The sequence below is a fragment of the Eretmochelys imbricata genome, chromosome 24, assembly GCF_965152235.1.
Source record: "Eretmochelys imbricata isolate rEreImb1 chromosome 24, rEreImb1.hap1, whole genome shotgun sequence".
In the NCBI taxonomy this organism is placed as follows: Eukaryota; Metazoa; Chordata; order Testudines; family Cheloniidae; genus Eretmochelys; species Eretmochelys imbricata.
The window spans coordinates 5888906-5916804 of record NC_135595.1 but is presented as its reverse complement, the minus strand read 5'-3'; the positions used below and the strand labels follow the sequence as shown (position 1 = coordinate 5916804).

Genomic DNA, 27899 nt, shown 5'->3' with positions numbered 1-27899 from the left:
AGAACTTGTGCCAGCCTCCAAAAACAGGCTAACTGCCCGGGCAGCATAAACTCGAGCTCTTTGGAGAGGTTTCTGACCTCATCTTAATACTTCCCATCCTAGCCTTCCACTCCTCAGTCCTCGAGTAAGATCAAGGCCCTGCTCCTGCTCAAGTCAATGGCAAAACCGCTAAACATGGTGATAGCAGGACCTAGGCCAAGGTCCATGAATTTCACCACTGTCCATCTCCCTATCACTCCTTTTCTATCCAATACCATTGCTCAGTTCAGAGCCATCCTATAACACAGAGGAGCTCAAACTTTGTTACGCAATAGCAGCTTTCCAGGCCCACTGGGCCACACCATTTGCAGACATTTGTTATCATAGAATATCAGGGTTGGAAGGGACCTCAGGAGGTCATCTAGTCCAACCCCCTACTCAAAGCAGGACCAATCCCCAACTAAATCATCCCAGCCAGGGCTTTGTCAAGCCTGACCTAAAAACTTCTAAGGAGATTCTACCACCTCCCTAGGTAACGCATTCCAGTGTTTCACCACCCTCCTAGTGAAAAAGTTGTTCCTAATATCCAACCTAAACCTTCCCCACTGCAACTTGAGACCATTACTCCTTGTCCTGTCATCTTCTACAACTGAGAATAGTTTAGAACCATCCTCTTTGGAACCACCTCTCAGGTAGTTGAAAGCAGCTATCAAATCCCCCCTCATTCTTCTCTTCTGCAGACTAAACAATCCCAGTTCCCTCAGCCGCTCCTCATAAGTCATGTGTTCCAGACCCCTAATCATTTTTGTTGCCCTTCGCTGGACTCTCTCCAATTTTTCCACATCCTTCTTGTAGTGTGGGGCCCAAAACTGGACACAGTACTCCAGATGAGGCCTCCCCAATGTCGAATAGAGGGGAATGATCAAGTCCCTCGATCTGCTGGCTGTGCCCCTACTTATATATCCCAAAATGCCACTGGCCTTCTTGGCAACAAGGGCACACTGTTGACTCATACCCAGCTTCTCATCCACTGTCACCCCTAGGTCTTTTTCCGCAGAACTGCTGCCTAACCATTCGGTCCCTAGTCTGTAGCGGTGCATTGGATTCTTCCGTCTTAAGTGCGGGACCCTGCACTTATCCTTGTTGAACCTCATCAGATTTCTTTTGGCCCAATCCTCCAATTTGTCTAAGTCCCTCTGTATCCTATCCCTACCTGCCACCGTATCTACCACTCCTCCTAGTTTAGTATCATCCACAAATTTGCTGACTGTGCAATCCACACCATCCTCCAGATCATTTATGAAGATATAGAACAAAACCGGCCCCAGTACTGACCCTTGGGGCACTCCACTTGATACCGGCTGCCAACTAGACATGGAGCCATTGATCACTACCCGTTGAGCCCGACAATCTAGCCAACTTTCTACCCACCTTATAGTGCATTCATCCAGCCCATACTTCTTTAACTTGCTGACAAGAATACTGTGGGAGACCGTGTCAAAAGCTTTGCTAAAGTCAAGAAACAATACATCCACTGCTTTCCCTTCATCCACAGAACCAGTAATCTCATGATAGAAGGCGATTAGATTAGTCAGGCATGACCTTCCCTTGGTGAATCCATGCTGACTGTTCCTGATCACTTTCCTCTCGTGTAAGTGCTTCAGGATTGATTCCTTGAGGACCTGCTCCATGATTTTTCTGGGGACTGAGGTGAGGCTGACTGGCCTGTAGTTCCCAGGATCCTCCTCCTTCCCTTTTTTAAAGATGGGCACTACATTAGCCTTTTTCCAGTCGTCCAGGACTTCCCCCGATCGCCATGAGTTTTCAAAGAGAATGGCCAATAGCTCTGCAATCACAGCCACCAACTCCTTTAGTACTCCCGGATGCAACGCATCCGGCCCCATGGACTTGTGCACGTCCAGCTTTTCTAAATAGTCCCTAACCACTTCTTTCTCCACAGAGGGCTGGCCACCTACTCCCCATGCTGTGTTGCCCAGCGCAGCAGTCTGGGAGTTGACCTTGTTCGTGAAGACAGAGACAAAAAAAGCATTGAGTACATTAGCTTTTTCCATATCCTCTGTCACTAGGTTGCCTCCCTCATTCAGTAAGGGGCCCACACTTTCCTTGGCTTTCTTCTTGTTGCCAACATACCTGAAGAAACCCTTCTTGTTACTCTTAACATCTCTTGCTAGCTGCAGCTCCAGATGCGATTTGGCCCTCCTAATTTCATTCCTACATGCCCGAGCAACATTTTTATACTCTTCCCTGGTCATTTGTCCAATCTTCCACTTCTGGTAAGCTTCTTTTTTATGTTTAAGATCTGCAAGGATTTCACCGTTAAGCCAAGCTGGTCGCCTGCCATATTTACTATTCTTTCAACACATCGGGATGGTTTGCCCCTGTAACCTCAATAGGGATTCTTTGAAATACAGCCAGCTCTCCTGGACTCCTTCCCCCCTCATGTTATTCCCCCAGGGGATCCTACCCATCAGTTCCCTGAGGGAGTCGAAGTCTGCTTTCCTGAAGTCCAGGGTCCGTATTCTGCTGTTTACCTTTCTTCCCTGTGTCAGGATCCTGAACTCAACCAACTCATGGTCACTGCCTCCCAGATTCCCATCCACTTTTGCTTCCCCTACTAATTCTTCCCAGCTTGTAGACAGCAGGTCAAGAAAAGCTCTCCCCCTAGCTGGCTCCTCCAGTACTTGCACCAGGAATTGTCCCCTACACTTTCCAAAAACTTCCTGGATTGTCTGTGCACCGCTGTAGTGCTCTCCCAGCAGATATCAGGATGATTAACGTCGCCCATGAAAACTAGGGCGTGCGATCTAGTAGCTTCTGCGAGTTGCCGGAAGAAAGCCTCATCCACCTCATCCCCCTGGTCCGGTGGTCTACAGCAGACTCCCACCACTACATCACTCTTGTTGCTCACACTTCTAAACTTAATCCAGAGACACTCAGGTTTTTCTGCAGTTTCATACCAGAGCTCTGAGCAGTCATACTGCTCCCTTACATTCAGTGCTACTCCCCCACCTTTTCTGCCCTGCCTGTCCTTCCTGAACAGTTTATAACCATCCATGACAGTACTCCAGTCATGTGCGTTATCCCACCAAGTCTCTGTTATTCCAATCACGTCATAATTCCTTGCCTTCATCAGGACCTCCAGTTCTCCCTGCTTGTTTCCAAGGCTTTGTGCATTTGTATATAGGCACTTGAGATAACCTGCTGATCGCCCCTCATTCTCAGTATGAGGTAGGAGCCCTCCCCTCACAGACGTTCCTGCCTGTGCTTCCTCCCGGCATCCTGCTTGCCCACTTACCTCAGGGCTTTGGTCTCCTTCCCCCGGTGAACCTAGTTTAAAGCCCTCCTCACTAGGTTAGCCAGCCTGCTCGCAAAGATGCTCTTCCCTCTCTTCGTTAGGTGGAGCCCATCTCTGCCCAGCACTCCTCCTTCATGGAACACTATCCCATGGTCAAAGAATCCAAAGACTTCTCTCCGACACCACCTGCATAGCCATTCGTTGACTTCCACAATTCGACGGTCCCTACCCCGGCCTTTTCCTTCCACAAAAGAGTCACAATCGGCACCCTCAGTGGTAACCTCTGCACACGGAAAAAGGAATTAACAAACAAGGAGCCCCTCTGACTTGACTTTGTGGCTTCTATTCCGAACTCATCAACAAGATCTCCATGCCTTTTTACTCCCGTGCCATGCAACGCAGACTCAGGTCTTCAGGGCAGGAATGCTGACTGCCTGAGCATCCACTGTCCCGGCCAGAGCTGCATTCCGACTCCTTCCTCTGTCCCAGCTCGGAACCTTGCTAGCCTTTCTGACAATCCTGGCATCATCTTTAAGGCCTTTCTCCAGTCCCTCACTAAATCTCCTTTCTTCTTCCTCCTCTGTCAGTATCACCAAAATCTACCTCTTCCTCACGGCCCCATTGGTAAAACCCTTCTCACTGCCCTTCTTACTAGTTTCACCCCACCTATATCTCTGCTTTCATCTATTCATTATTTATAGATGTTACTGGAGCCTTCATCGCCTTAGTATCTGAGCACAAACAATAATGCATTCATCTTCTCAATACCCCTGGAGGGTAGGTCAATATCAGGGCTTAATTTCTTAGAGTATTTCCCAGAACCCCCAACATGCTATAAAAACTACAGGGGGGTTGAAAATATTTATCCGAGCTCCGCTCCGGACAGCTCCAGCTGAATTTAAGCCCTGGTCAATATTATCTCCAGCATTCAAAGTGACTTGTTCTGAAGCAGAACACAGCTCTCCAGATTCTTTAGTCCTATGCCTTAACCACAAAGCTGTCCCTTCCTACATTCTTTCAATCCTCTTGCCTTATTCCTCCTGTTTTGTGCCTTCTATCATGCTGTCCCCTACATCCAAGATGCTCTCAGGGACTTCATCCACCAAGTGCTCTCTTCCCTCTTTCAAATCTCTCCTGAAGGCTTACTTCTTCTATCACTCCTCTCTTCTTATCACAACTCTTCCCTTCCTGGCCTTATTATGAAAGTGCCCCATAAGCTACGCAGCTGAAGTTGTACTGAGGTTTCCACTTAAAGTAGGAAGTACATCCCCTACATAAAACTACACAAAACTTTGCGAACATTTTTAGTTTAGAAGAAAGAAGCAACTAATTTTCGGGGTGGGAGTTATATTTGCTAGATACCAGAATTCAGAAAACTGGATTTGTTTTTTACTGTAAGCACCTTGGAGCAGGGTCATGATCTTTTATTTGTTTAAAGCATCAAGAAGTTTCAGGATACTCTAGAAATAAGCCATATCAACTCACTGGAGCAAAGAACATGCCTGTATGGCACTACACATATTTCATAAATTGCCAAGCAAAGCGAGGTCTTACATTCAACTCAATGGCAATTCTCTGCCAGTAACGCAATAAATTTTCAATGCCATATTCCCTGAATTTTGGAATTGACTGAAATGTTCTAGGTATCACTGGGCAGAACTCTATTGATTTTGGGGAGAATAGGAAATCAGAAAGAGGGAAATGGGGGGGGGGAAGACACTGAGCCCCTTGCATCTGGCTATCACACTCAGCAGCTTCAGCGGCCTCTCTGTCTACAGATGAAAAAACTGGTTGACGGAAGCCATTAACACCTTCCAGCATGACCCCTCAACCCCACCGCATCTCAGCTTAGCCCATGGTCCCAAAACATTTTTAAAATGCTGACACCCTGAATGACTTACCTCCCAGACAGACAGAAAATTAAATCAGATTGGTGGAAGGGAAAGGGGAGCCAAAAAGAACACCTGGCATAAGGGAAAGGGGGGAAAAGCCCTAGTGGAGATGGAGAACGTGGGACCCTGATATGGGAGGAGAGGGGCCAGGGGACATTTGGCAGAGGAGGGAATGGGGAGATCACATAGAGCTCCTGGTGTGGGGGGGGGGGGGGGGAAGGAGGGGGATGATGTGGGACAGTAACCTGAGGAGGGGGAATGAGGGCACACAGACCCTGCAGCATGTGGCAGAGGGGGAATGGAAGAGACACACAGAGCCCCTGCCATGGTGGGGAAGGAAGGAATGAGGGAGCATAGAGCCCCAGCATGAGGGGTGGGGAGAATGGGAGAAGAAGGTATGGGGGAGGGAGACCTGGAGGAGAATGGGAGACCCTGGCATGGGGAGGCACACACAACCCCTGGCCTGGAGGGACAAATTGTGAACTCAGCGGGGGTGGGGGTTTCAGCGAATCCCTGAAATAGAGGGGGATGGGAGGGTTCACACAGGGAGCCCATAGGAGGGAACGGAAGGAAACAAGAAGCCCCTGGTGTGTGCAATGAGTGTGAGATGCACCCCCGCTCCCCCCCGCCCATCAGTCATACAGAAAGTTTATTTTTAATTCAAATATTAATATTTGACTAAGAAGGCTTATCTGGGGGGAGAGGGGCAGGGAGCGGATTATTTTGGCACAGAGCAATAATGAGTTCTTTTGCAACATGCGCATCCCATTTAAGGAAACTACAGGTTGGCTGGGAGGGATAATGGAGTCAAAGTCAAGAAAAGAAAAGGAGTACCTGTGGCACTTTAGAGACTAACAGATTTATTTGAGCATAAGCTTTCATGAGCTACAGCTTACTTCATCGGATGCTTTATGCTTATGAAAGCTTATGCTCAAATAAATTTGTTAGTCTCTAAGGTGCCACAAGTCCTCCTTTTCTTTTTGCGAATACAGACTAACACGGCTGCTACTCTGAAAAAAGTCAAGAAAATATACTTTAAAAAAAAAACAGGCATCAAGCTGATGAGTTCTTGCTGTGCCAAGAGCAGGAATAATGAAGCCAGACATATCTATCTCCCCTGCAGCAAACACCACCACATTTATGTGGTAAAAAAACCCACACCTGAATCCAAACTACAATCACTCAAACGGTATCAGCTAGGTCAGGCCAGTCTGAAGAGAAGCTGTGCCGTCAACACATGACCTTAGTTAACAGGAAAGTTCGCACAATGTACAGCTTCAAAACGGACAATAAGACTCTGCTCTTCCCGGCCCTGATCCAGATCCCATGAAGTCAATGGGGATCTTTCCATAGACTTCAGCGAGAATTAGATGGAGTATCCACAGACATCAGCGAAGACACACAGCCATCCCTCCCCTCAGTTTACAGATGGGGAAAACATGAGTTCTTTCCAACAGATAACGTATCTTTTTAATGCATGGAAAATGCCTGGCACATTGGGGGCACCATGGGAAACAAATATGCAACTTATCTAATGTCTCCCAGCTAGTCAGAGGCAGGGCCATGAACAGACATCCCAGGGTCAAAGGGGTTTGTAGGGAAAAGCTGGGAGCCATACCCAACTGTTGTTTTTTCTGGTACCCTTACACTTATAAGGAGGGCCCACAAGGTCTTGAAGTCAGACTGCCACAGAATTACCCTGACTGTGGTCACCCCACCATTGGCAAAGAGAAAGAGACTGTTCCAGCTCATTTGTATGGGTTGAACTCTTAGTTTGGCCAACGTGAGGCACCAAATCACACAACTAATCAAGTGGTACCATGTCAGATATGTGGCACCTATCAAAAGGGTGCTGCTAATGTGCCAGCCAATGGACAGCAAAGCATAAATGGAATGGGCCTCCGAGTTCCATGTGGCGTAAAGGAATCTCTTCCCCTATTCCTCCATTTCTATTCACCTTTAGAATCTTCATGTCTCCCTCCTGTCCTTTGTCTGTCTTGTCTATTTAGACAGTAAGTTCCTGCCTGGAAGAGCTGTCTCTTACTTCATGTTTGTCCACTGTTGTAACACAACAGGGCCCTGAGCCCAGGCGGGACTTCTAAGCACTATCATAATAAAAATAACACTTGTTCATTTTCATTTATTGGGGTTTTATTGATGATTTTCAATTAATTTCTCTTAACTTTCATTGAGTTAACCATCATCCTGACAAAGTGTGTGGGGGAGGGGGGGGAGAAGAGAGATCAAGAACAAGCCAACAGGTTTGCAGTCTAATGAAGCAGAATTAGGCCTGAAGGTGCCATGGAATTCTAAAGGTGCTACCCAAGAGACTGTTTGGTTTTTATTTTTCTTTGTCATTTTTGCAAGGTATCGATGTTAACACCTGGCACTCAAGATACTGTTCTGAGACTCTATCCCATACTAAGCAGGAATTCCTTCTCTCGGCTTCATAGTCCAAATGCTGAAATATCATAGATCACTCACAGGCAGTATAGTAATTCTAGAAGAGGGTGATTTAGACTATAATGAAGAACTCAAGTCTGTTCCCAGCAAAGTTCACAAACTGGCTCTATCCGACACAGATGCCCAAATTAAAAAAAAAAAAAAAAAGCAGCACATACTGATCATTATCCACTTAAGAGCTGCAGGAGACTGGTTGGCTGAAGGGATCAGTAAACGGATATGAGGCTTTTCACTAAATGGTTAGTCTGAATCCAGAAACCCACGAGAGCAACTGAACCTCTTAAGTAGCCTATGCAAAACGAGTTGACAGATCTCAGCCCAGTGGTTATTTCAATTGCAGTACTACCTAAGGACTGAGTCAGGGATCAAGGTCCCACTGGACTACGCACCATACAGAAATGCCAAGATAATTCTTGTCCCCCCACAAAAATCACCATCTAAGGTTATTCGTTCACAGGTGTCTCTGCCATAAGACACACCAGAGCCAATCTCAGCAAAAAAGCCCAGGATTGCCTGGGCCATGGAGACCGGACTCCCATCCTCACCCACAGATGTAGTCCTTCCAAATCAAGACTGATGCGCACTTGCAAAGCAGTGCGGGAAGCTAGCCCTCATTGCCCATGCTAAGCCCAGTCTGTGAATAACCAGAAGCTTTCAGTTTCAAGGGCTGTCAAGCCAGTAACCTTTGAGTAACAGTATCCTGTAGAAAAGAGAACCGAAGCTAATTTATTCACATACCTAATGTGGTGGGTTTAATCAGCTCATCATAAACGTCATAGAAGGGCAGCCTCTTCATTTTGACGTCTGGATGGACCGGATGAATGGGCGGGGATAAGTGCTGAACATCTGTCTCATGTTTGGGTCCCAGCATAGGCACCGGAGGCAACACAGCCGTTGGCACCGTAGAAGCTGCTGAACTGTTGTCATAGGGCAAGTGACACACTGTGCTGCCCTGCGTCAGTGCAGTGGCGGAGGGCAGTTGCCCTGTCTGAATATGGAGCATGGACAAGTCTGAAGGGGTTAAGATCTTCCTTGGGAACCTTCGTCGGTACAACTCCTTAATTTTCATCTGAACAGCTGGGCTGCAGCCAGATTTGAGCAGCTGTAATGCCTTTGTGAGCAACTCGTGCTTCCTTCCACTCTTGTTCCTGCCAGCAAAACCCAAGAGAACCTGCAGTTCTGATACCCTAAAGCTCATAACCATGTGCTGCAAGAAAACAGAAAACAACATTAACATTGCTAATTCCAAATACACAGTCCAAACACAAGCTACAAATTCACTAAATGAGAAAGTGGCAGAGACCTTAAAAGAGACAATGTCAAATTACAAATCCCATTACCTGTGCGATTATCTACGTACAGGTGAACGAGCCGTAAGCATCGAATTTATTTTTACCTCTTTGCATTTTTCTCAACTTGGACCTTGGAACTAAATGGGTCAGTTAAACTTCCTGTTTCTAGGCAATTTCACTTTTGCACTAGCACAATGTTGTTGTGTGGGGGGGAGGGGGGGGGCGCGGGATTCTGCCATGCCAAGGGATGGCTAAACAACAAGAACACTTTGGGCTAGATTCTCATTTTACACCACTCTGGTAGCAAAAAGGTGTCTTAAAGCAGGTGACATTATTCTCACTTGAAGACTTACATTACCAGAGTGGTATAAAAGAGCCTTGGTGTAAATGAGACTCTGGCCCATAAAATAAATAGCTAGGTTATTAACGGTTTTTAAATTCTGTAACTCCCCGCTTTGCTTCCAATATATAAACTATGGATACTGCCCAGTATTTCTTTAGGTTGGGATACGGGGTACCAAATCTGGAAAAGATTTAACAGATGATTGACTAGTCAGAGGAGTTTTGAGTTGTTATAACTAAAAGAAATAGTCTAAGAAAAAGCATGCATCAAGTGTCAACGCCACACCAAGGCTGGAATTAAATAATTGTCTTGTTAAATTGTATCTAAAAGCAGCTTGCTAATTTTCTCTTCACTACATCATATGACACCAATAATTCTCACAAATGGAGCCAGTAGATTCAGCCCACATCTCAGCAAGAGCTCCACAGAGCAGCAGGGTGGCTTCATCATTAAAGGCACTTTACACTAACAAGACATAACAGCACCACATTCTTACATTTGAGGTATTGCCATAAATGAAACTGCACATCAAATTAATGCGCAAATATACTTTTTGACTGCCTTGTCCTCAGTCTCTCTTTTAAGGAGTCATGCTTGCTATTTCACCCCAAGTGGGAGCTCCTATATCTTCGAGCTCAAGAGATTTAACAAAAAATGGGTCATTTCCCATGGAAAAAAATGTGGTTGCACAAAAGTAGAACCCGATAGGAGACAACTGCCCCTATTTTTTCCAAAATCGATCACTCAGAATGGCTCCCGGTTCACTATGGGCTTTAAGGCCCTGTGTGACCTTAATACCTGCACCTGCTCTCATGACATGGAGCGTTTACCAGTCTGGAGATACCTTCCTCCTGTCTTCCTTTCTTCAGCTGCGCCAAGGTGTTTCACCACAGGAAGTTACTGGTCGATCTGTTTCCTTGGGCTATTCTGTGCCTCAGGGTATGTCGGCACCGCAAGTGAAGGTGTGACTGTACTATAGGTACATCTGCACTGCTGCTGGAGGCATAGTTTCCAGCCCAGGTAGATGTACACACGAGCTAGGGTGCGAAAACCAGCAAGGTAGCTTCTGAGACCACAGGTATGTACTCTGGGGGCTAGCCCAAGCTGCTGCCCATGCCACCATTGCTACACTGCTATTTTTAGTGCACAAGCTCAATCAAACCTAGCACATGTACGTCTCCCTGAGATTGAAATTACACCTGCAGCTCAAGTGTAGATGTACCCTACTGGTGACGGTACAGGCTTCAGCATGAGCTAGCCACCAGAATGTTATCAGGCTCCCCAGTGGCTTTGTACTCGGGTTAATAGTCCATGCCACAACATCTACGCTACGATTGTTACCATGCTAGCTAGTGCAGGTATGCCTACCCCTGCTACAACCACACTTGCAGTGTAGCCATACTCTCAGCTTCTCCACCTGTCAAACAGAGTTTTCTTTATCCACCTGTGTAAAGCAGTCTGAAATCTAGGATAGGCACTAGTGCTAAGGATTATTTTGTTTACCTACACTAATTATTTTTTGCACTTTAAAAAAAAACCACACATTAAAACCTTCCATTTTCTGAACTCTTATGCATGGCTACTCCTTGCTGCACCCACTACGTAGGCTAGGCTCAAAGTTTGTGTGTGCACCAACTATAAATATGCCTGGGAAATGTATATCATTTATGCATACTGCAGTAGCACCTAAATGACCCACCCCAGAGCAGGACCCCTTTGTGCTGGGCACTGCACAGGTACATCATAAGAGACGGTTTGGGCCGTACAGTCTAAATAGACATGACACACAGAATAGGAAAAAGTAGTATTCCCATTTTACAAACAGGGAATGGAGGCACAGCGACCTGCCCAAGGTCACGAAAACAGTCAGTGGTGGAGCCAGAACTGAACCCAAATCTTCAGTCTCAGTCCATTGGTTTAGCCAAAAGACCATTGTTGCTCTCTGATGCAAAACAGGACTTTCAGGATTACTTTGCTACTCACAAAAGCATAAAGAAAAACACTCATGGGATGGCACCGGATGCCATGGGAGGATGGTGGTTATGTATAAAAAAAAAAAAAAAAATCCTTCCAGTCACACAAGTGAAAAATTAGAAACTAGGAGCAGTCAAGAATCAAACCCATTTATATTTATAATGCTTTATTAACACACATACTGTTGTAATAAGGGACGAAGAACAAATAGCCTTTCATCTCCAAATCAGTAAATCACCAAAGCTTGCCATCTGATGGCTGGCCGATAAAAGTAAGTTAGTGGATCTCTGGCCCAGTCGTTGCTGATGTATGACTACATCATAAAAAGAATGTTACTACTTTGTAAGCAGTCTCAGAAGACGTGCCAATGATTAAACTAAAAGGTATATTTACCTTTTAGATGCTGACAGCTTCCAGAATGTTTGGATACTGGACGTTTATCTGTTCCACAGGGTTAAACCTGAAACCTAATCACCTTAAACATTCTTCATTTTAAATAAGAAAGAGAATACGGAGTTTCACCACCACCAAGTATCCAGTTCCCTTCAGGAAACCAAATGAAACGGATTCAACAATAGTAGAATTGTTCTCAAATTAGTTACATTTTATTGAAGGGTTTACGTCTGCATAGACTTTCAATTTCACAGACACGCCTTTTCCTCTGTGCTTTATCATCTGACTGCCGTGGGACACTAGGGGGCAGAAGGAAAACGTTAGGATTCCATTACTCTACAAAAGCAAGAAAGCTCGCATTCCTCCCAATAAAAAACAAAAGTACCCGTGTCTCTCTCACTCTCTCTTTTGGTACACAAAGCAAGAATATTGTGTACTTGGGTTGATTTGCAAGCCAAACGGAGCCCAATCCAATGTATTCATTTGAAAACAACCAATGCTGCAGGCAGTACACACTTTGCTTCTAAGGGCCAACATTCTCTAATTTTTCTTGTTCCCTTATGCTTCAAACATTGAAAAAATTAGAGGTAATAAAATGCTTACTTATGTGGCAACATTTCTACTGCTCTCCACACCCCTATTTTAAAAGGTAAAAATTGGACCTATCCCATATTTCTTTTTCCTGGGGATTCCCAGACTAGGCTTCTTGTCTATTGCAATATCTCACAGACTGACAAGAAAGAGCAAGCATGCAGGGTGGAGTTTATTATGTTCTGTTGCATCTTACATGCCAAAAGATCCCAAAGCCGTTTACAAGCCATATATACGAAGACCACTGTCCACCACCAAAAATGCAACCATCTCTAGAGAGCAGCATGCCAGCTGTTTCACTTCCCAGTGCAGGAGGGGAAATTTTGGCTAAGACAGACAGGGCAAAGTCTCTACCACTCTGAAAAGTGCCCTGTGATCTTTGATGCAGAACAGACAGGACCACCAGTTAGGGTCTCAAGTGGGGAGGAAAAAAATCCACACATAGTATATTGCATGGAATTTATCTATCACCTTTCTTGGCTGGTTACTCAAGAGAAGAATAATTTTTAATATTACTGTAACCGTTGGGTTTTTTTGAGAGCTGAGAAAGCTTTTCAGAAATAGGAAAACTTCACTATGTATATTTATCAGGAAGATTTCAATTTGGAGGCTGTAAACTTTGACAGTGTCCCTTTTAAATACCTTTTAACACAAAAAAAAATTATGTTATGGACCTAGGTGCTTTCTAAACCCATCTTGCAAAGATGGCCATCCTTCGTGACAGTCTCAGAGACCCGCAAAGGCTGACTAGTTCGTGGAGCCCAAGCAGCACCCATCACCCCTAGAAGTGGCTCCCTTCCAAGTCCTGAGAACGGAGCCCTGGGAGATTAGCGCAGCTCGGTTCACCAGCACCACATTTATTTTTAAAATACACCCTGTGCTCATAGATGAGCGTGTCACCACTACTGTGGACTCCTATCAACACCCGAAGCGTCTCCAGTTACTGCTCACACAATGTAGCACGGCAGCAGAAAGACGCTCTCATTGCCACAAGTGATCACAATCAAGCGCTCCCAGAGGGCACCCAAAGGCTTATTTAATGAACGACCCACATCACACTTGAGTCCATGCTGAAAAGCCGGAACAAACAATTGTTGAACAGTGTACAACATTTCTCTTTCCAGAGGAGTCATCGCTGGTCATTTAAATAACGGAAGGTGTCCAAGCCCACTCCAGACATAGGGAGCAATCATTTCATTTTCAGCTGGCTCCTCTTTCTTTACAATGAAACACAGATGGTAAAAATCTTAAGATTAACCCCTAGCTAGGAAGCCAGAAAGGGGGGTAGGGGAGATGGACAAAGGAATTTGGTTGCCGGAAGAGAGCACAGATTTAAAAATAAACTGCAGAGAGCCATGAATAATGCCAGGTTGCACAGGAAAGTCTGGAGCCTGGGAGACCATATGAGAATCTCAGAGGTGGGTCAAGCCTCAGAGGATGTAAACCCATGTGCTAAGCTACATCTACTCTTATAATATGATTTCTCTGCAGCGATTTATTTGCAGAGAGAGAGTATAGTGGAAGATGCCAGGGAAATTCCACCCCCTGCTGTATCTATCTGACCTCACCCTCTGTAGATGCCCTTTAAGTTTGCTAACTATGATCCCGATCCTGCAGACTTATGCATGTCCTTAACTTCACACACGAGCAGGCCCATTGAGTCCCAGTGGCACTGCTCACATGAATAAAGTTAAGCACATGTATAAATCGAGGCAGGATCAAGACCTATGTTAAGACATGCCATTTCTCCAAGTCCGCAGATGTGGGACTTTTGTCTAGCTTATCACAGTCCTCGCCCCTTGAACTCTGGAAAATGTCACAAATAAAAGTAACTGCTTCTTCGCAATAGGAATTCTGCAAAATTGCAACTCTTTCTGATTACAATTCTTGGGTCGATTTTTTCCATGAACATTTTAACACTTTGGTGCTTATTAAGATAGGAACACAGTCCTGCTCATATTAAAGTCATAGGGAGTTTTGCTCCCAGCAACAGGATCAGGCCCTACACGAATATTAGAACAGGATGGGTCACGACTGCAAAGAATACAGAGGAACATGAGCTCCAGAGAATTATATCCCCGCTGTGGCTGCCAGAAAGGTGCCAGTTCCTAAGTTCTTGCTATTCCCAGCACAGGGGTGGGGGAAGGACTCTGAGGCCACTTTAGCGAGCTAAGGGCTGCACTCTAGCCTGCGGGGAAAAAATATTACACGCCAGTGAGGACACAAATCAGCTTTGGAATTAGTTACCAGGGGCAATTTCATATTCCACAGTCTGGTGGGCAAAGGTGGTTACACTCTGACTCCTAAAAACAAGAAAGAGAAAAGAAGGTGGAGGGAGACAAAACCCCCTCCAGCTGTGAGCGCTGGTGCAGAACTACTTGGCTACGAACACAGCCACCTCCAACTCTGTGCCCCCCCTCTTCTCATGCCTCCATGGCTCTGGGCAAGGGACATCCTGGAGCCATGGCCTTTCCCCCCACGGCAACTCTGCCACTCTCCTGCCCCTCCACTCCGCATTGCTCTATATCCCCTTCTGACCCAGCAGGTCCCCTCTTTGTTCCCTAGGCTCTCTGACCCCACACCCTTCTCTGTACCACCTCAGGGCTGAATCCCCTGCTTCTTAGCTCTCTGCCTCCTTCCTGCACTTCACCCCCAGGTCTCCTGTTATTCTCCCTCCTTCAGCGCCCCACCCCACAATTGAACCCCCAGGGTCCTCTGTACCACCCCCAAATACCTAAGCTCCTTTGCTTTCTTCAATAGACACATCCCTGCTGCCACACACATGAACCCCCAAACCCTGTTCCCCTTCCTCCAAGTTTCTGTATCTCCATCTTGATCCCGTACCCTCCTCCATGACTCCCCCAGACCCTCTGCCTGCTCCCTGCCCTGTCCCACTCAGGACCCAGATCTCCCACTTGGTACTCCCTTGAAAACCCCCCTCAGTGGATTCCCACATGACAGCCTCCCCCAAGATCCTATGGCTCCCCCCATGGTCCCCCACTCCAACCCCCTAAAGATCTCTTGTCCTCCCCCTATCAGGGCTCCCCTGAACTCATCCCACCTTCCAGGGCTTCCCTGCTCCCACACCTCAGCCCCCTCACCTCAGGCTCCCCCACAAACCGCTCTAACTCTGTCCCCCATTTCCCTCCTACCCCCCTCAGCCCCTCCTCCCACCATAGCTCACCCCTTACAAACCCACCCAGGGCTTTCCTGCACCCCCAACCCCCTCTCACCCACCCCCTGCCCCCCCAAACCCACAGAGCCCCTGCTCCCCCCTACAGCCTCCAGTGCCACAGATCCCTCCCACCAGTCCCCAGACTCCTCTCATCCTCCCTGTACTCCCCCACCTTGGCCCCCCTGCAGCCCCAGTCCCTTCCCATCCTCTACCCCAGATCCCTCTGCTCCCCCGGGCCCTAAACCCCTTCCTCATCCCCCGGCGCCCCCCAACACTGTCAGCCCCCTCCCCCTGCCTCCCCAACACTGCAGAGCCCCCAGCTCCCCCGCCTCAGTGCCCCCCTACAGCCCCCAGGTCCACAGCCCCCTCCCCTACTCCCCCACCGCGCCCCCCTGCAGTCCCCTCCCAGCCTCCCCAGACCCCTCCCCTGCTCCCTCACCGTGCCCCCCTGCAGCCCCCTCCCATTCTCCCCAGACCCCTTCCCACTGGGCCCCCCCTGCAGCCCCCCCCAGACCCTTCCCCTACTCCCCAGCCTCAGTGCCCCCCTGGAGCCCCCTCCCAGGCCCCCTGACTCCTCCCAGGCTCCCCCACCGCGCCCCCCTCAACCCCTCCCCGGCTCCCCCACTGCGCCCCCCTGCAGCCTCCCCCATTTCGCCCCCCCCCACAACCCCAAACCCCTGCCTTGTTCCCCCACCGCGCCCCCCTGCAGCCCCCAGCGCCACGGGCCCCTCCCATCCTCCCCCCTCAGTATCCCCCAGACTCCCCTCTCATCCTCCCTCTGCTCCTCCACCTCGGCCCCCCAGAGCCCCAGCCCCACCGCGCCCCCCTGCAGCCCCCCAGTGCCCCAGCGCCCTCCCACGTCCCTCGCTGCCCCCCCTCAGTGCCCCCAGACCGCTCCACTCCGGCCCCCCCGCAGCTGCTGCCCCCGGCGCCCCCCGCCGCTGCCCCGCGCCGGCCGGGGGGCTCGTTACCTTCAGCTCGGCCGCCTCCGCCATCTTGAGACATCGTCGCCGAGCCGAGCGCGGACAGCGGCCAAGGGAGCGGCGACAACTCCGCCCCCGGCCCGGAGCCGCAGAGACACCGCGCGGGGAGGGAGCGGGGCGAAACTCCGCACCCGGCTCTCAGCCGCAGACACGTGCTTCCAGGATCCCCGCGGGCTGATCCCCGCCCGGCAGCGCTAGTTACCGCCAGCCACCAGGAGAACTCGTCCTGCAGCACCGAGGAGCACGGATACCAACCCTGGGCTGGTGCAAAACACACTAGAAGTTAGTTACTCTCTGCACTCAGGATGGGCTGCGAGTCCCAGTAACCCTGAGCATCGGCAGCTGTAAGTCGCTATCGGCCCGGAGTGTTGGTTCCAGAGTGAGTAGCAGCCCTGTTAGTCTGTATCCCCAAAAAGAACAGGAGGACTTGTGGCACCTTAGAGACCAACCCATTTATTTGAGCATGAGCTTTCGTGAGCTACAGCTCACTTCATCGGATGCATAAAAGTGGAAAATGCAGTGAGGATGTTTTTATACACACAGACCATGAAGAAATGGGTGTTTATCACTTCGAAAGGTTTTCTCCCCCCGACCGCGCTCTCCTGCTGGTAATAGCTTATCTAAAGTGATCACTCTCCTTACAAGGTGTATGATAATCAAGGTGGGCCATTTCCAGCACAAATCCAGGGTTTAACAAGAACGTCTGATGGGGGGGAGGGGGTTAGGAAAAAACAAGGGGAAATAGGTTACCTTGCATAATGACTTAGCCACTCCCAGTCTCTATTCAAGCCTAAGTTAATTGTATCCGATTTGCAAATGAATTCCAATTCAGCAGTCTCTGGCTGGACTCTGGTATTGGTTGCTGTTGCCACTAGCCCTGAGTATTAATAGGAGAATTAATTGCTAACAGCAGCAGCCCTAAGTCTTGGTTGCTGTTGCCACCAGTCCTCCTCAGTATTAATAAGAGAATTCGTTGCTATCAACCACAAGTATTCGTAGCTCATAGCCGCAGCTCTGAGGATTGGTTGCTATTGGCACGGGTGCTGAGACCTGACAGAAATAACAGTTGCTTTTAGCCCTGAGTATTCATTGTTATAGCCACTCGACCCCATGTTAGCAGGAGTAACCGTTGCTCTCGGCCCTGAATAATAGTTGCGAACAGCACTGGCCCTGAGTATTAATGGCAGTATTAGTTATCAGCCCTGAGGATTCGATACTATCAGCTCTGAGCATTGGCTGCTAAAGGCACTAGACCTGAGTATTAACAAGGATATTAGAATCATAGCATATCAGGGTTGGAAGGGACCTCAAGAGGTCATCTAGTCCAACCCCCTCCTCAAAGCAGGACCAATCCCCAATTTTTGCCCCAGATCCCTAAATGGCCCCCTCAAGGATTGAACTCACACCCTTGGGTTTAGCAGGCCAACACTCAAATGACTGAGCTATCCCTCCCCACAAATACCTGTGTGTCGCTCAGTAATTGAGAATTTCGGATAGGGTGTCCATTTAGAGAAAAGAACAGTCCATCAGGAAAGTATTTGAGTTACTTTCCCGACTGCGCTTCTTATCAGCACCCCAGCTCGTCCTTCCAACTCACCCTATCTCATGTCTACACTCTCTAAACATGCCCCTGTAGCACTTCAGTGTAGACACTTACTACAGCGATAGAAAGGGTTCACCCAATGCTGTAGTTAATCCACCTCCACACGAGATGGTAGCTTGGTCGACGGAAGAATTCTTCCATTGATCTAGTGCTGTCTACACAGGGACTTAGGTTGGCTTAACTATGTTGCTCAGGAGTGTGGATTTTTCACAACTCTGAGCAACAAAGCTGGGTCAATCTAGAAGCTGTTGACTTCTATTGCTAGACCCAGATCACATGCTCTCCTACGGAGCCCTCTAGCCTGCAAGCAGGACCAGAAAAACCCCCTGAAATTAGTGACAGCCTACAATTTAACACAGTTTTCATTACACCCCAGGTAGCGATATTCATTATTAGTCATTTAGTCTTCTTGGTATTACTCTTTTGTAGAATCATTTAGTATTTAGTATTCATAATTAGCAATAACCCATCTTAATATTAACTGTGGTAATGTCAGTTATTAGATATTATTTAATAGCAATATTAGTCATCGCTAGTATTAATTAAAAGTCATTTTCATTGTAGTAACAATATTACTTACTCTTCATAGTAATAATAGTGGTAGCTGTGTTATAAGCATAAGAAGTATGACAGTGTAACCCAGGTGACCCACTAAAATCCAGGCCTCATGGGGCTGGGCACTGAACATACAGCCCCTGGCCTGCAAAAAAGCTCACAATATAAATAATACACAAAGAGTCGGAGGGGAAACTGATGCACAGAGTAGGGGATGTGACTTATCCAAGGGCACACGGCAGGTCAGGTCCAGAGCCGGGAATGGACCCCAAGACTCCCAGTCCATTGCTCTGTCCACTAGCCCACCCTACCCTCCCAGAAATAGCACGTACTGTCAGCACGGAGGCACCCTACCGCAGCAGAGCATCATTCCTTTTAAAGGGCCCCGCACCCACACGGTAGCAAGCCTGACTCAGCCTAACTCAGTCCCTCAGCCCCAGGGTGCCCTTGCCACAGGCTGGGTCAAAGCAGCCCCTCCCCATTCCAACCAAGAAGAGTGTGCAAGTGGAGGGGGAGGGTACTTGGGGGGGCAAAGGGGTTTAATCTGAGAGGAGGCCACTGTTTCGGAGGGCGGGATGAATCTGAGGGGTGGTTTGGGGGCAGGGGGTTAATCTGAATGAAAGGGTGATGTGGGGGCAGGAGGGTTAATGATGGGACGGAGAGTTTTGGGAGCAGGGGGTTAATTGGTGGAAGGGGTGGTCTGGGGGCAGCAGGGAGTTAACATGGGAGAACTGGGGCCCCAGGGTGGATTTGGGGGCAGCAGGGCGTTAACGTGGGAGAGCTGAGGCCCTGGGGTGGTCTGGGGGCAGTGGGGCGATAACGTGGGAGAGCTGAGGCTCCGGGATGGTTTTGGGGGCAGCAGGGCATTAACGTGGGAGAGCTGAGGCCCCGGGGTGGTTTGAGGGGCAGTGGGGAGTTAACGTGGGAGAGCTGAGGCCCCGGGGTGGTTTTGGGGGCAGCGGGGCATTAACGTGGGACAGTTGAGGCCCGGGGTGGTTTGAGGGGCAGCGGGACGTTAACGTGGGAGAGCTGAGGCCCCGGGGTGGTTTTGGGGGCAGCAGGGCGTTAACATGGGAGAGCTGAGGCCCCGGGGTGGTTTTGGGGGCAGCGGGGTGTTAATGTGGGAGAGTGAGGCCCTGGGGTGGTTTGAGGGGCAGCGGGGCGTTAACGTGGGAGAGCTGAGGCCCCGGGGTGGTTTTGGGGGCAGCAGGGCGTTAACGTGGGAGAGCTGAGGCCCCGGGGTGGTTTTGGGGGCAGCAGGGCGTTAACGTGGGAGAGCTGAGGCCCCGGGGTGGTTTCAGGGGCAGCAGGGAGTTAACATGGGAGAGCTGAGGCCCCGTGGTGGTGTGAGGGGCAGTGGGGCGTTAACGTGGGAGAACTGGGGCCCTGGGGTGGTTTGGGGGGCAGCAGGGAAGGCTTGTGGGGAGTGAAATGGGATCTAGACGCTCGAAGCAGCAAAGTTTCTCTGGCAGCAGGAAACCCACTTTGGGGCCAGCTGGATTCCCCCCTCCTACTGGCAAAGCGGCAGGAGGAGGAAGGTGGATTGGAGGCCCAGCACCCCCCGCCAGGGTCTCCTTACTCACCAAGTTCACTTTGGACCAAGCCTTCCTCTGGGTCAGGTCAGGAGCAGTTAACCCGGGTACAGCTGGCAGCAGATTCCTCAGGCCCCCTGCTTTGCAGTTACTATTGTTTGTTTGTTTTGTTTTTTGAGGGTGCAGGGGGTTTGATTTCAGGGTGTGTTTTTTTGGAGGGGGCGGGGGCTGGTCTGCAAGCAGAAAAGGGATCCAGCCAGGGAAAGCCTACAACCAACCCTTTCTTCCCAAACTCCGGCCTGTCGGACTCTTTCTTTAGCTGCAAACTCCAGGAACTCAGGATCACAGATGATTAAATAAATAACCAACCCTTCCTTGCTGCCCCCTGGAGCTCGGCTCCTGCAAAGCAGCCCCAAAACCAGGCACGGATCCAAGCCCGCCTTCCCAGTGTGGGATCCCTGCTGCTGGCCCCCCCAGTCCAGCCAAGAGGTTCTGTTGACCTGGTCCCACCTTGTCTTGGTCCATGTGCAGTGTGATCTGCTCCCACTTGAGAACCGGTGGCATTTCAATGCTGCCGGCAAGGTGTAGGGCAGTGAAGAATGGGGCCCCTTCACCCCAATGCTTCGTGTCAGTGATGGGTGAACCCCAGGATGCTCGGCATGTGGGTTCGCCTGGGCTAATTCGGTCCTTCAGTTCCCCACAATCCCTCCTGTCCCAGCCCTACCCCAGCGGGGCTGGAACAATTTGGATAGCGGGGATGCTGAGAGGCATTTAACCAAACTGTAAACCCTGTATATAATGGAAACCACTTCAAGCCAGAGGGTGCGGTAGCCCCCCTAGTTCCAGCACCTATGCCCCACCCTGGACTATCCCTCCACCCCGACCTTCTTTCTCCCCCTCCCCCTCCCACCCCACTTTGAACAGACATTTCCACCCTTCCCAGCTCCAACCTATCAGGATAAACTTGTCTTTCCTAGATTCACAGATTCTAAAGCCAGATGGAATCACCAGGTCTTTAAGGCCAGAAGGGCCCATTAGCCCATCTAGTCAGACTCTTGTATAGTGCAGGCCATTACATTTCACCCAGATACAGCTTTTCAGCCCTGAGGAAACTAAACTGTATGCCACAGGCGGAGAATGGGAGCGACCAATCAATCAATAAAACAGGGGGACTGGGCCTCAGAATGCCTGGCTTCTATGCCCAGATCTGCCATTGACTCATTCTTGTGCCTCAGTTTACCCATCCATGAAATGAGGATATTGTCTATCTCTCTGGGGGCTAAGAGACTTAATGAATGTTTGCCCCTGGCATGGAAGTGCAGTGCTACCTGTTATTATTATTATATTAGCCAATTGTATCATATAACATCAGTCATGTGACATTTATGGTTATTCTGCAGGCCAAATGTACGTACGTATCACAGGTCCAGACTCTCACTGAGCATTCTAGGGGTCTGCTAGGGCCTAATTTTTAAGTCTGAACCAGACCCGAATCGGACCCAAGCCCACCTGACTCAAGCAGGTCAAGTTGTTTTCTGACCTGACCCCTCCCCCTGAACCTGAGTCAGCACGGCCACCTCCTACAGGCTTACATTGGGCCGTCTCTCCTCCTGTCCACGGGGTTGGCGCCACGGCGGTTGCATGCACCAGTGGCTGTGTGCCCCACTCCTGCCATCCACTGCCCCTGGCTGCACTGTGCGTGCTGCGGAGTGAGTGGCCCTGTGACTCGTACCGCAGCGCACACAGCAGCGGGGTGGGGCCGACCCACTGGGCAGGAGGAAGAGAGCTGAGCCCAAGAGAATCGCCTCGATTTCCTGACCTGACCCCGATGCCTGTAGTTACATTTGGGTCAGGTTGCAGGGCTCTTGTGTGTCCTGGCAGCTCTGCCTTCCCCACGACTCCACATTACAAGTCTCCCAGAAAATCTGACACCCCTCACGATGCTCAGCGCTGTACATACATGATTATTTAACCTGTCTGTTGCCACAGAGCGTCGGAACTCCAGTAATGCTCCAGGACCCCGATGCTGTACAGACACAGAACAGAAAGATTGCCCCCCCCACTCCACCCCAAAGACCTTAGAATCTAAGTATAAGACACAAGACAACTGGTGGAGACAGACAGGGATGGAAACAATGAGATAGTACGGGACAGCATGGTCAACAACGGTCTCTGCATGTCAGCTGCCTAGCTGTTGCCAAGTTTTTTGTCTGCATCCTGGCTAAGGAGAGTTTTCAATACATGGAGTAAGAGACAGTCCATGCCCTTGTCTAAATAGCCAGGATGGAAATGGAGAGGGGAAGTGACTTGCCCTAGGTCACTTAGTAAAGCAGTGGCAGAGCCAAGACTATATCCAAGGTCTCCTGATTCCCAGCCCAGTGCCCATTCCAGCAGAACATACTGCTTCTCATCTTGAATTTGAGCCGTTTCTGCCAAAAGAAGAGACCAGGTGAACAGAATAATAAACTACTCCACTCCCTGTACACACATCACACACACACACACCAATGCCAGTCTCACGGGTATTGTTAAAGAAACTCATGCTCAGGAGGGTAGTGCAAAGCAAACCAACTTCCTTCCTGGTCAGAAAATGCCCAAGACCATCGGTCATGTGAGTTGGCTTGAACACCAGGGCTATTTTCTGATCAGCAGCGAGTTGGGTAGTTGCAGGGCCACCAGCTCTCGTGATATTATCACAAAGTCTCGTGATATTTGGTGTTTTACTTAAAGCCCCAGCTCCTGGAGGGAAGTGATTACGAGAGAATCTTTTTCTTAAAGCAAGCTCTGAGCCCTCACGGCTGCAGAGAAGATCCTGAAAGTGTGACCCCTGAGAGGCACAAAATCCAGAAGGTGACTTCAAAGCACCCCAAAATTATTTTGTTAAAAATCTCATGGTTTTGCAGCCAATCTCATGATTGGGGAGGGAGGGGGCTGATCATAATTTTTGCTTGGTGTTGGCAATATTGAATTCTGGGATGTATTAGCAGGAGTGTTGTAAGCAAGACACAAGAAGTAATTCTGCCGCTCTACTCCCCACTGATTAGGCCTCAACTGGAATATTGTGTCCAGTTCTGGGCACCACATTTCAGGAAGGATGTGAACAAATTGGAGAAAGTCCAGAGAAGAGCAACACAAATTATTAAAGGTCTAGAAAACATGAGCTATGAGGGAAGATTGAAAAAATTGGGTGGTTAAGCACTGGAATAAATTGCCTAGGGAGGTTGTGGAATCTCCGTCATTGGAGATTTTTAAGAGCAGGTTAAACAAACACCTGTCAGGGATGGTCTAGATAATACTTAGTCCTGCCATGAGTGCTGGGAACCGGACTAGATGACCTCTCACGGTCCCTTCCAGTCCTATGATTCTATGACCACTGTGGAAAGAGCTTGTGCGTATATGCAATTGATTGTGTTTGGGTAGGAAGGACGGTCTAGTGGATACAGCACAGAATGCGCATTCAGAAGACCTGGGTTGAGTTTGTGGCTCTGCCACCAACTCCTTGTTTGACCCTGGGCAAGTTACTTAATCTGCTCAGTGCCCTTCCCTGTAATAAAATGGGGATAAAACTCCCCTTATGTCACAGGGGTGGCGTGAGCGATCAGATTAAGGAGAGCACCTGGGTAGGCAGAATAGCAGCTTGTTGCATCTCTTCTGGTACAGAAGTAGATCCAGTGCGAAGCATTAAAGCTGGAGGAAGATGAGCCGTAGCGGACAGGTCATGGCATGATCGTGGGCTTGCCTAACGCCTCAAAGCTATTGCATAACATCCCCCCCCTCCGCCCCACCCTCCGGCCATTTCCTGCTAATGTGGTGTGGCTTAAGGGGTGAGAGCACGTCTGGGAGGGGATGAGTCTCAGGGACCCCCTTGCAATGCAAAAGTTAGGCGGTCAGTAGAATGGGAGCTGGCGAAGACCCATCTTGCCAAGCCCTCACCACCTCAGTTGGCGTGGGAGGGTTCTTGTTGGCTGCCCACGTTCCCCTTTCCGGCCTAGCGTGGTGATGGAAATGACCGCACAAGGGGTGGGGCAACCATGAATGGTCCTGGGTGCCTTCTAGTGGCAATTCCAGTTGTAATACTGACTGGTCTACGCTAGACACCTGGACCTGCTGTAATTGAAATCGATCTGGTCCCAGCAGTGCAATAAAGAGGAGGAGGAGATGTTGCCAACGCAGGGGAAAAGGCAGGGGGGTGAAAGGACTGTGCCACCCTCCCAAGCCAATGAGGGGAGGGCAATCTGGGGGAGGGATGTGGCTCCAGGAAGCCAGAGACGGGGGTTGTGGGGAGTTTGGGGGGGTGTGGGGCTTCTCCAAGCCAGGCAGGGGATGGGGAGCTGCCCTCTGCTCTCAGCACCCCCCAGACCCTTTCTCTTCTCCCCAAACCCTGACACAGAAATTGATGATAAGTGGAATGGAAGCCCAGCAGCACAGGGGAAATAAACAAACAAACAGCATCAGAAGAAGAGAAGAAAATAAGAGTTTCCAAAATTCCAATTTAATGGGTTTCTGAATGACAAAGACAAGGCCATTGGGCCACATCCTCAGCCTAGCCTTATTCACTTCAACGCTGCCACTCAGATTTACGCCAGCTGAGGATCTTGCTCTATTATTTATTTTATAGATCATTCGTTACTTCTATGACAGCAGCACCTAGGGGCCCCAGCCCAGAGGAGGGCGGGCACTCTACAAACACACCTTAAGAAACAATCCCCACCCAAAGAACTTACAATCTAAATAGACAAAGGCTGGGAGGGGAAACTGAGGTACAGAGCTGCAACATGATTTGCCCAAGGCCACGCAGTAGGGTCAAGACTAGAACCCAAGTCTTCTGTCGCATCCCCATACCCACTAGACAACACTGCCTATGCTAGTGTCTTTTTCGCATGTAATTTACATGGCAAGGCTGAGACCATGTGACAAAGTTGTAGGCCCACAAGAGTATCTCAGCTCCTAGCTCAGAGCAAAGCTCTTCCTTCTGTTTGCTGATCTCAGCGCTTTCATTCCCCCTGGTGCTCTGCTCCTCCCAGCACTTCTCAGATAGCCACAACGACCTGTTCTTGCACCAAAGCCTGTTTCCAGAATGAACATCTGGAAGAGGGTCATTTTCTTCTCACAGCCAAACAGACTCAGGACCGAGGCAAGGGGAAAGAAAACCAGCCAGAACCTCTGATGTAAGAGAGGCACACTAAGGAGCTGTCTGCTTTTCAGAGACCTGATCCTGTGCCTTGGAAATCAATCGGACTTTGGCCACCTACTTCAATGGAAGCAGGATCAGACTGTGTCCGGAAGCAGGAAGCAAAGAACTAGGATGGACGTCTTAGTTGCCCCTACCCCACCTCTGAATTGGAGAGTTCAGCACTGCTGCAACGTATCCGATGGCCAACTCAGCCTGATTCGCTCCTGCAGCCACATGGTCTGAAGGGCAAACCCTGCTATGCTGCTCACACGATGAACAGAAACAGCTCCGTGGTGGAATGGTGAGGCAGAAAAAGGAGCCCTGGTTGACCATCATTTTGTTGTGTGATTGTACAGCCCCTAGCACCACAGGGTCCTTCTTCATGCCTGGGGCTCCTAGGTGCTACCAAAGTACAAACGATCATAATTGGCTGCCTCGTCAGTCTGCAGTTGCAGCGTGAGGGAGGCTAAAGTGGAATTTACTTGGTTCATGCTTTCCTGTTGCTCTCAGCTAGCTGTGCTCTTGAAGAAGATAAGGAAACTACCTCTACAAGCAGGGAAGGGAGCTGTCCTTTAGCTCAAGTGGTAGAGGACGGTGACTGTGGTGCAAAAGGGCCTGGGTTCTAGTCCTGTATCCAGGCGTGCGAGAGGCTGATCGAGTCATGATGTCTAGCAGCTGCAGCACCTGGGTTTGTAATAACAAGATACGCTTGACCTGCGGCCCATCTTTCAAAGGTAAATGATTTCAAATCTCTGGGGCTATTTGAAATAAAGCCCCAGTGCTCAGCCAGCAGCACGTGGAGACTGAGAAGAGGCGGGTTGGGAGGGGGAAAAACAACCAAAGCTATTGCAGAGGTGATCATCTTGTGCTGACATCCTTGGTGGATGGGTCTCTGGCTTGGTGGGGTGGCAGACATGGTCCCAATGATGTGTCAAGCTGGTTCCTCGAGCGCTATCCTGCTGCTGGAAAGGTGTGGGCTCGGCCCTCCAGTCTTCTCCTGCTGTTACCTGGAATATTCCTAAATGGAGTGAAGCCAGCATTGGAAAATGTTGCAGCCCTTGGAACAAATGGACATTTCAGTTTAATGACACACTTCTGCAGGCAGGTCATTCTGCATGGACCCAGGTCAATTGCAGCCAAAACCGCACTGAGCTACCTGCGTGCTGGTAGAGACTAAGCCCTGTCTATACGGGAAAGGGTGCGCTAGATTGCTTTAAATCTATGAGCCTGATTGACTTAAATATGTAATTTAACTAGTGCAAACCCCTACTGTGTACGCACTTAAGCCAGTTTAACCACATCTACCTTAGGCGTTTACCTTGGTTTGACGAGTCATCCCCTTGCACCACACTAGGGCCAGTATGGCCTGAGAGGGGAAACTGTCCCCTACTTAGCCACCCAAACTATTCACTGGGACACCCTGGGTTTTTCTGGGGAAACAAAAGCTGGCCCTTTCTGAGCTTGAGCATGCCGACGGGATTAAACAGAGGCAATGTAGCCACAGGAGAAGACACCTTCACACAAGCCATCCTGTCACTTAAAACAAAAAAAAATCATCCCCATCTGCAGCCCGCTGAGCTGCAGCCCCCACTGCTCCTCTCCCACTGCATGGAGGATGAGCGATGGCCTGAGCCGCTCCGCTCCCGGGTGACGTGGCCCCTCCCTTCCCCTGGGGAAATCACAGTTCTCATCTGGAAACGCTTAACTTTCAACCCGAGAGCAGATGTGCCAAACGGCACACAAACAGCGTGGCTGGCCCGCCAGCCACAGTGTCTGTTCCAGCTGCAGATGGTCTCTGCGGCCTGTCCAACCCGCATCACGTTCACGGTGGGGATTTTACTGGGGGGGCTTAAAGGGGGGAGACACTGAGCCTCAATTTCATGCCAAACAAACTACCTTGCAGTCGCCACCCTTCCGCAGAGCGAGAGAGAGGAAGGAGCTGCGTTGCTTGTACACGTTGTGCTGCTCTGGACAGCTCAAAGCGCCTTAGAAGGGGCAAAAACAGCCCCGAGAATCCACCCTGTGTGGCGCCTCCTGGGTCACTTTGGAGCTGGCAGAAGGGCTCTATGCAGATGGTGGATCTTGGGCATAGATGGCAGATATGGGGGATGTATGGCAGATCAGGGGTGTGGCTGGAAAGCACTGTGCTACTTCTCTGTCTCCCAGGGACCATGGAAAACAGCATGTAAGTTAGAGCAACCCTGGGGCTGCTCTAATGTACACTGGGGGACAGACAGGGCCCTGCACAGCGCCACTATATGGGAAGTGGAAAGAGGACTTAAAGCCATCCCTGTCCCAGCCACAGCAAGAGAGTGACTGAGAACCAGACCCTCCCTTTGGTTTGTGCCTCTCCAGCTCTCTACCACGTTGTTCCCGAGCACCTGCCCCCACCACCCAGGGCTCAGCACATACCCAGGCATGAGCTCCTGAGATTCAACCCATGCCCTGCATCATGGCTGTGGACTCAGCCACCCTGGTGAGAATTGCCCCTTGATCAGGGTGCTGCAACGAGCCAGGGGCCACACATGTAATGGGAGGAAAACCTCCTCCCCAGTCTCTTCCCTCAGACCCAAGTGGGGTAGCTACATCCAGCTGTGGGACCCACTGGGGGCAGGAGCCATCTGTATGCTATGGC

General features: G+C 49.7%; 1 protein-coding gene across 4 annotated transcripts in view; it reads right to left on the bottom strand.

The window, feature by feature from the left end:
- Positions 1–20162, bottom strand: part of PIAS3 (protein inhibitor of activated STAT 3) — a 41574-nt gene extending 21412 nt beyond the window's left edge. Inside the window, exons 1-5 of one of the 4 annotated variants that reach the window (XM_077841493.1) lie at positions 20143–20162; positions 16390–16662; positions 14491–14546; positions 11653–11951; positions 8389–8857 (exon numbers count right to left, since the gene is read on the bottom strand). In XM_077841493.1, the coding sequence (XP_077697619.1) occupies positions 8389–8854 (466 nt within the window). In that variant the 5' untranslated portion in view covers positions 8855–8857; positions 11653–11951; positions 14491–14546; positions 16390–16662; positions 20143–20162. Of the gene's footprint in view, positions 1–8388; positions 8858–11652; positions 11952–14490; positions 14547–16389; positions 16663–20142 lie in introns of those variants that run through there. The other 3 variants (XM_077841492.1, XM_077841491.1, XM_077841494.1) reach the window with 3 other exon arrangements.
- Between the last annotated feature and the right edge of the window lie 7737 nt (positions 20163–27899).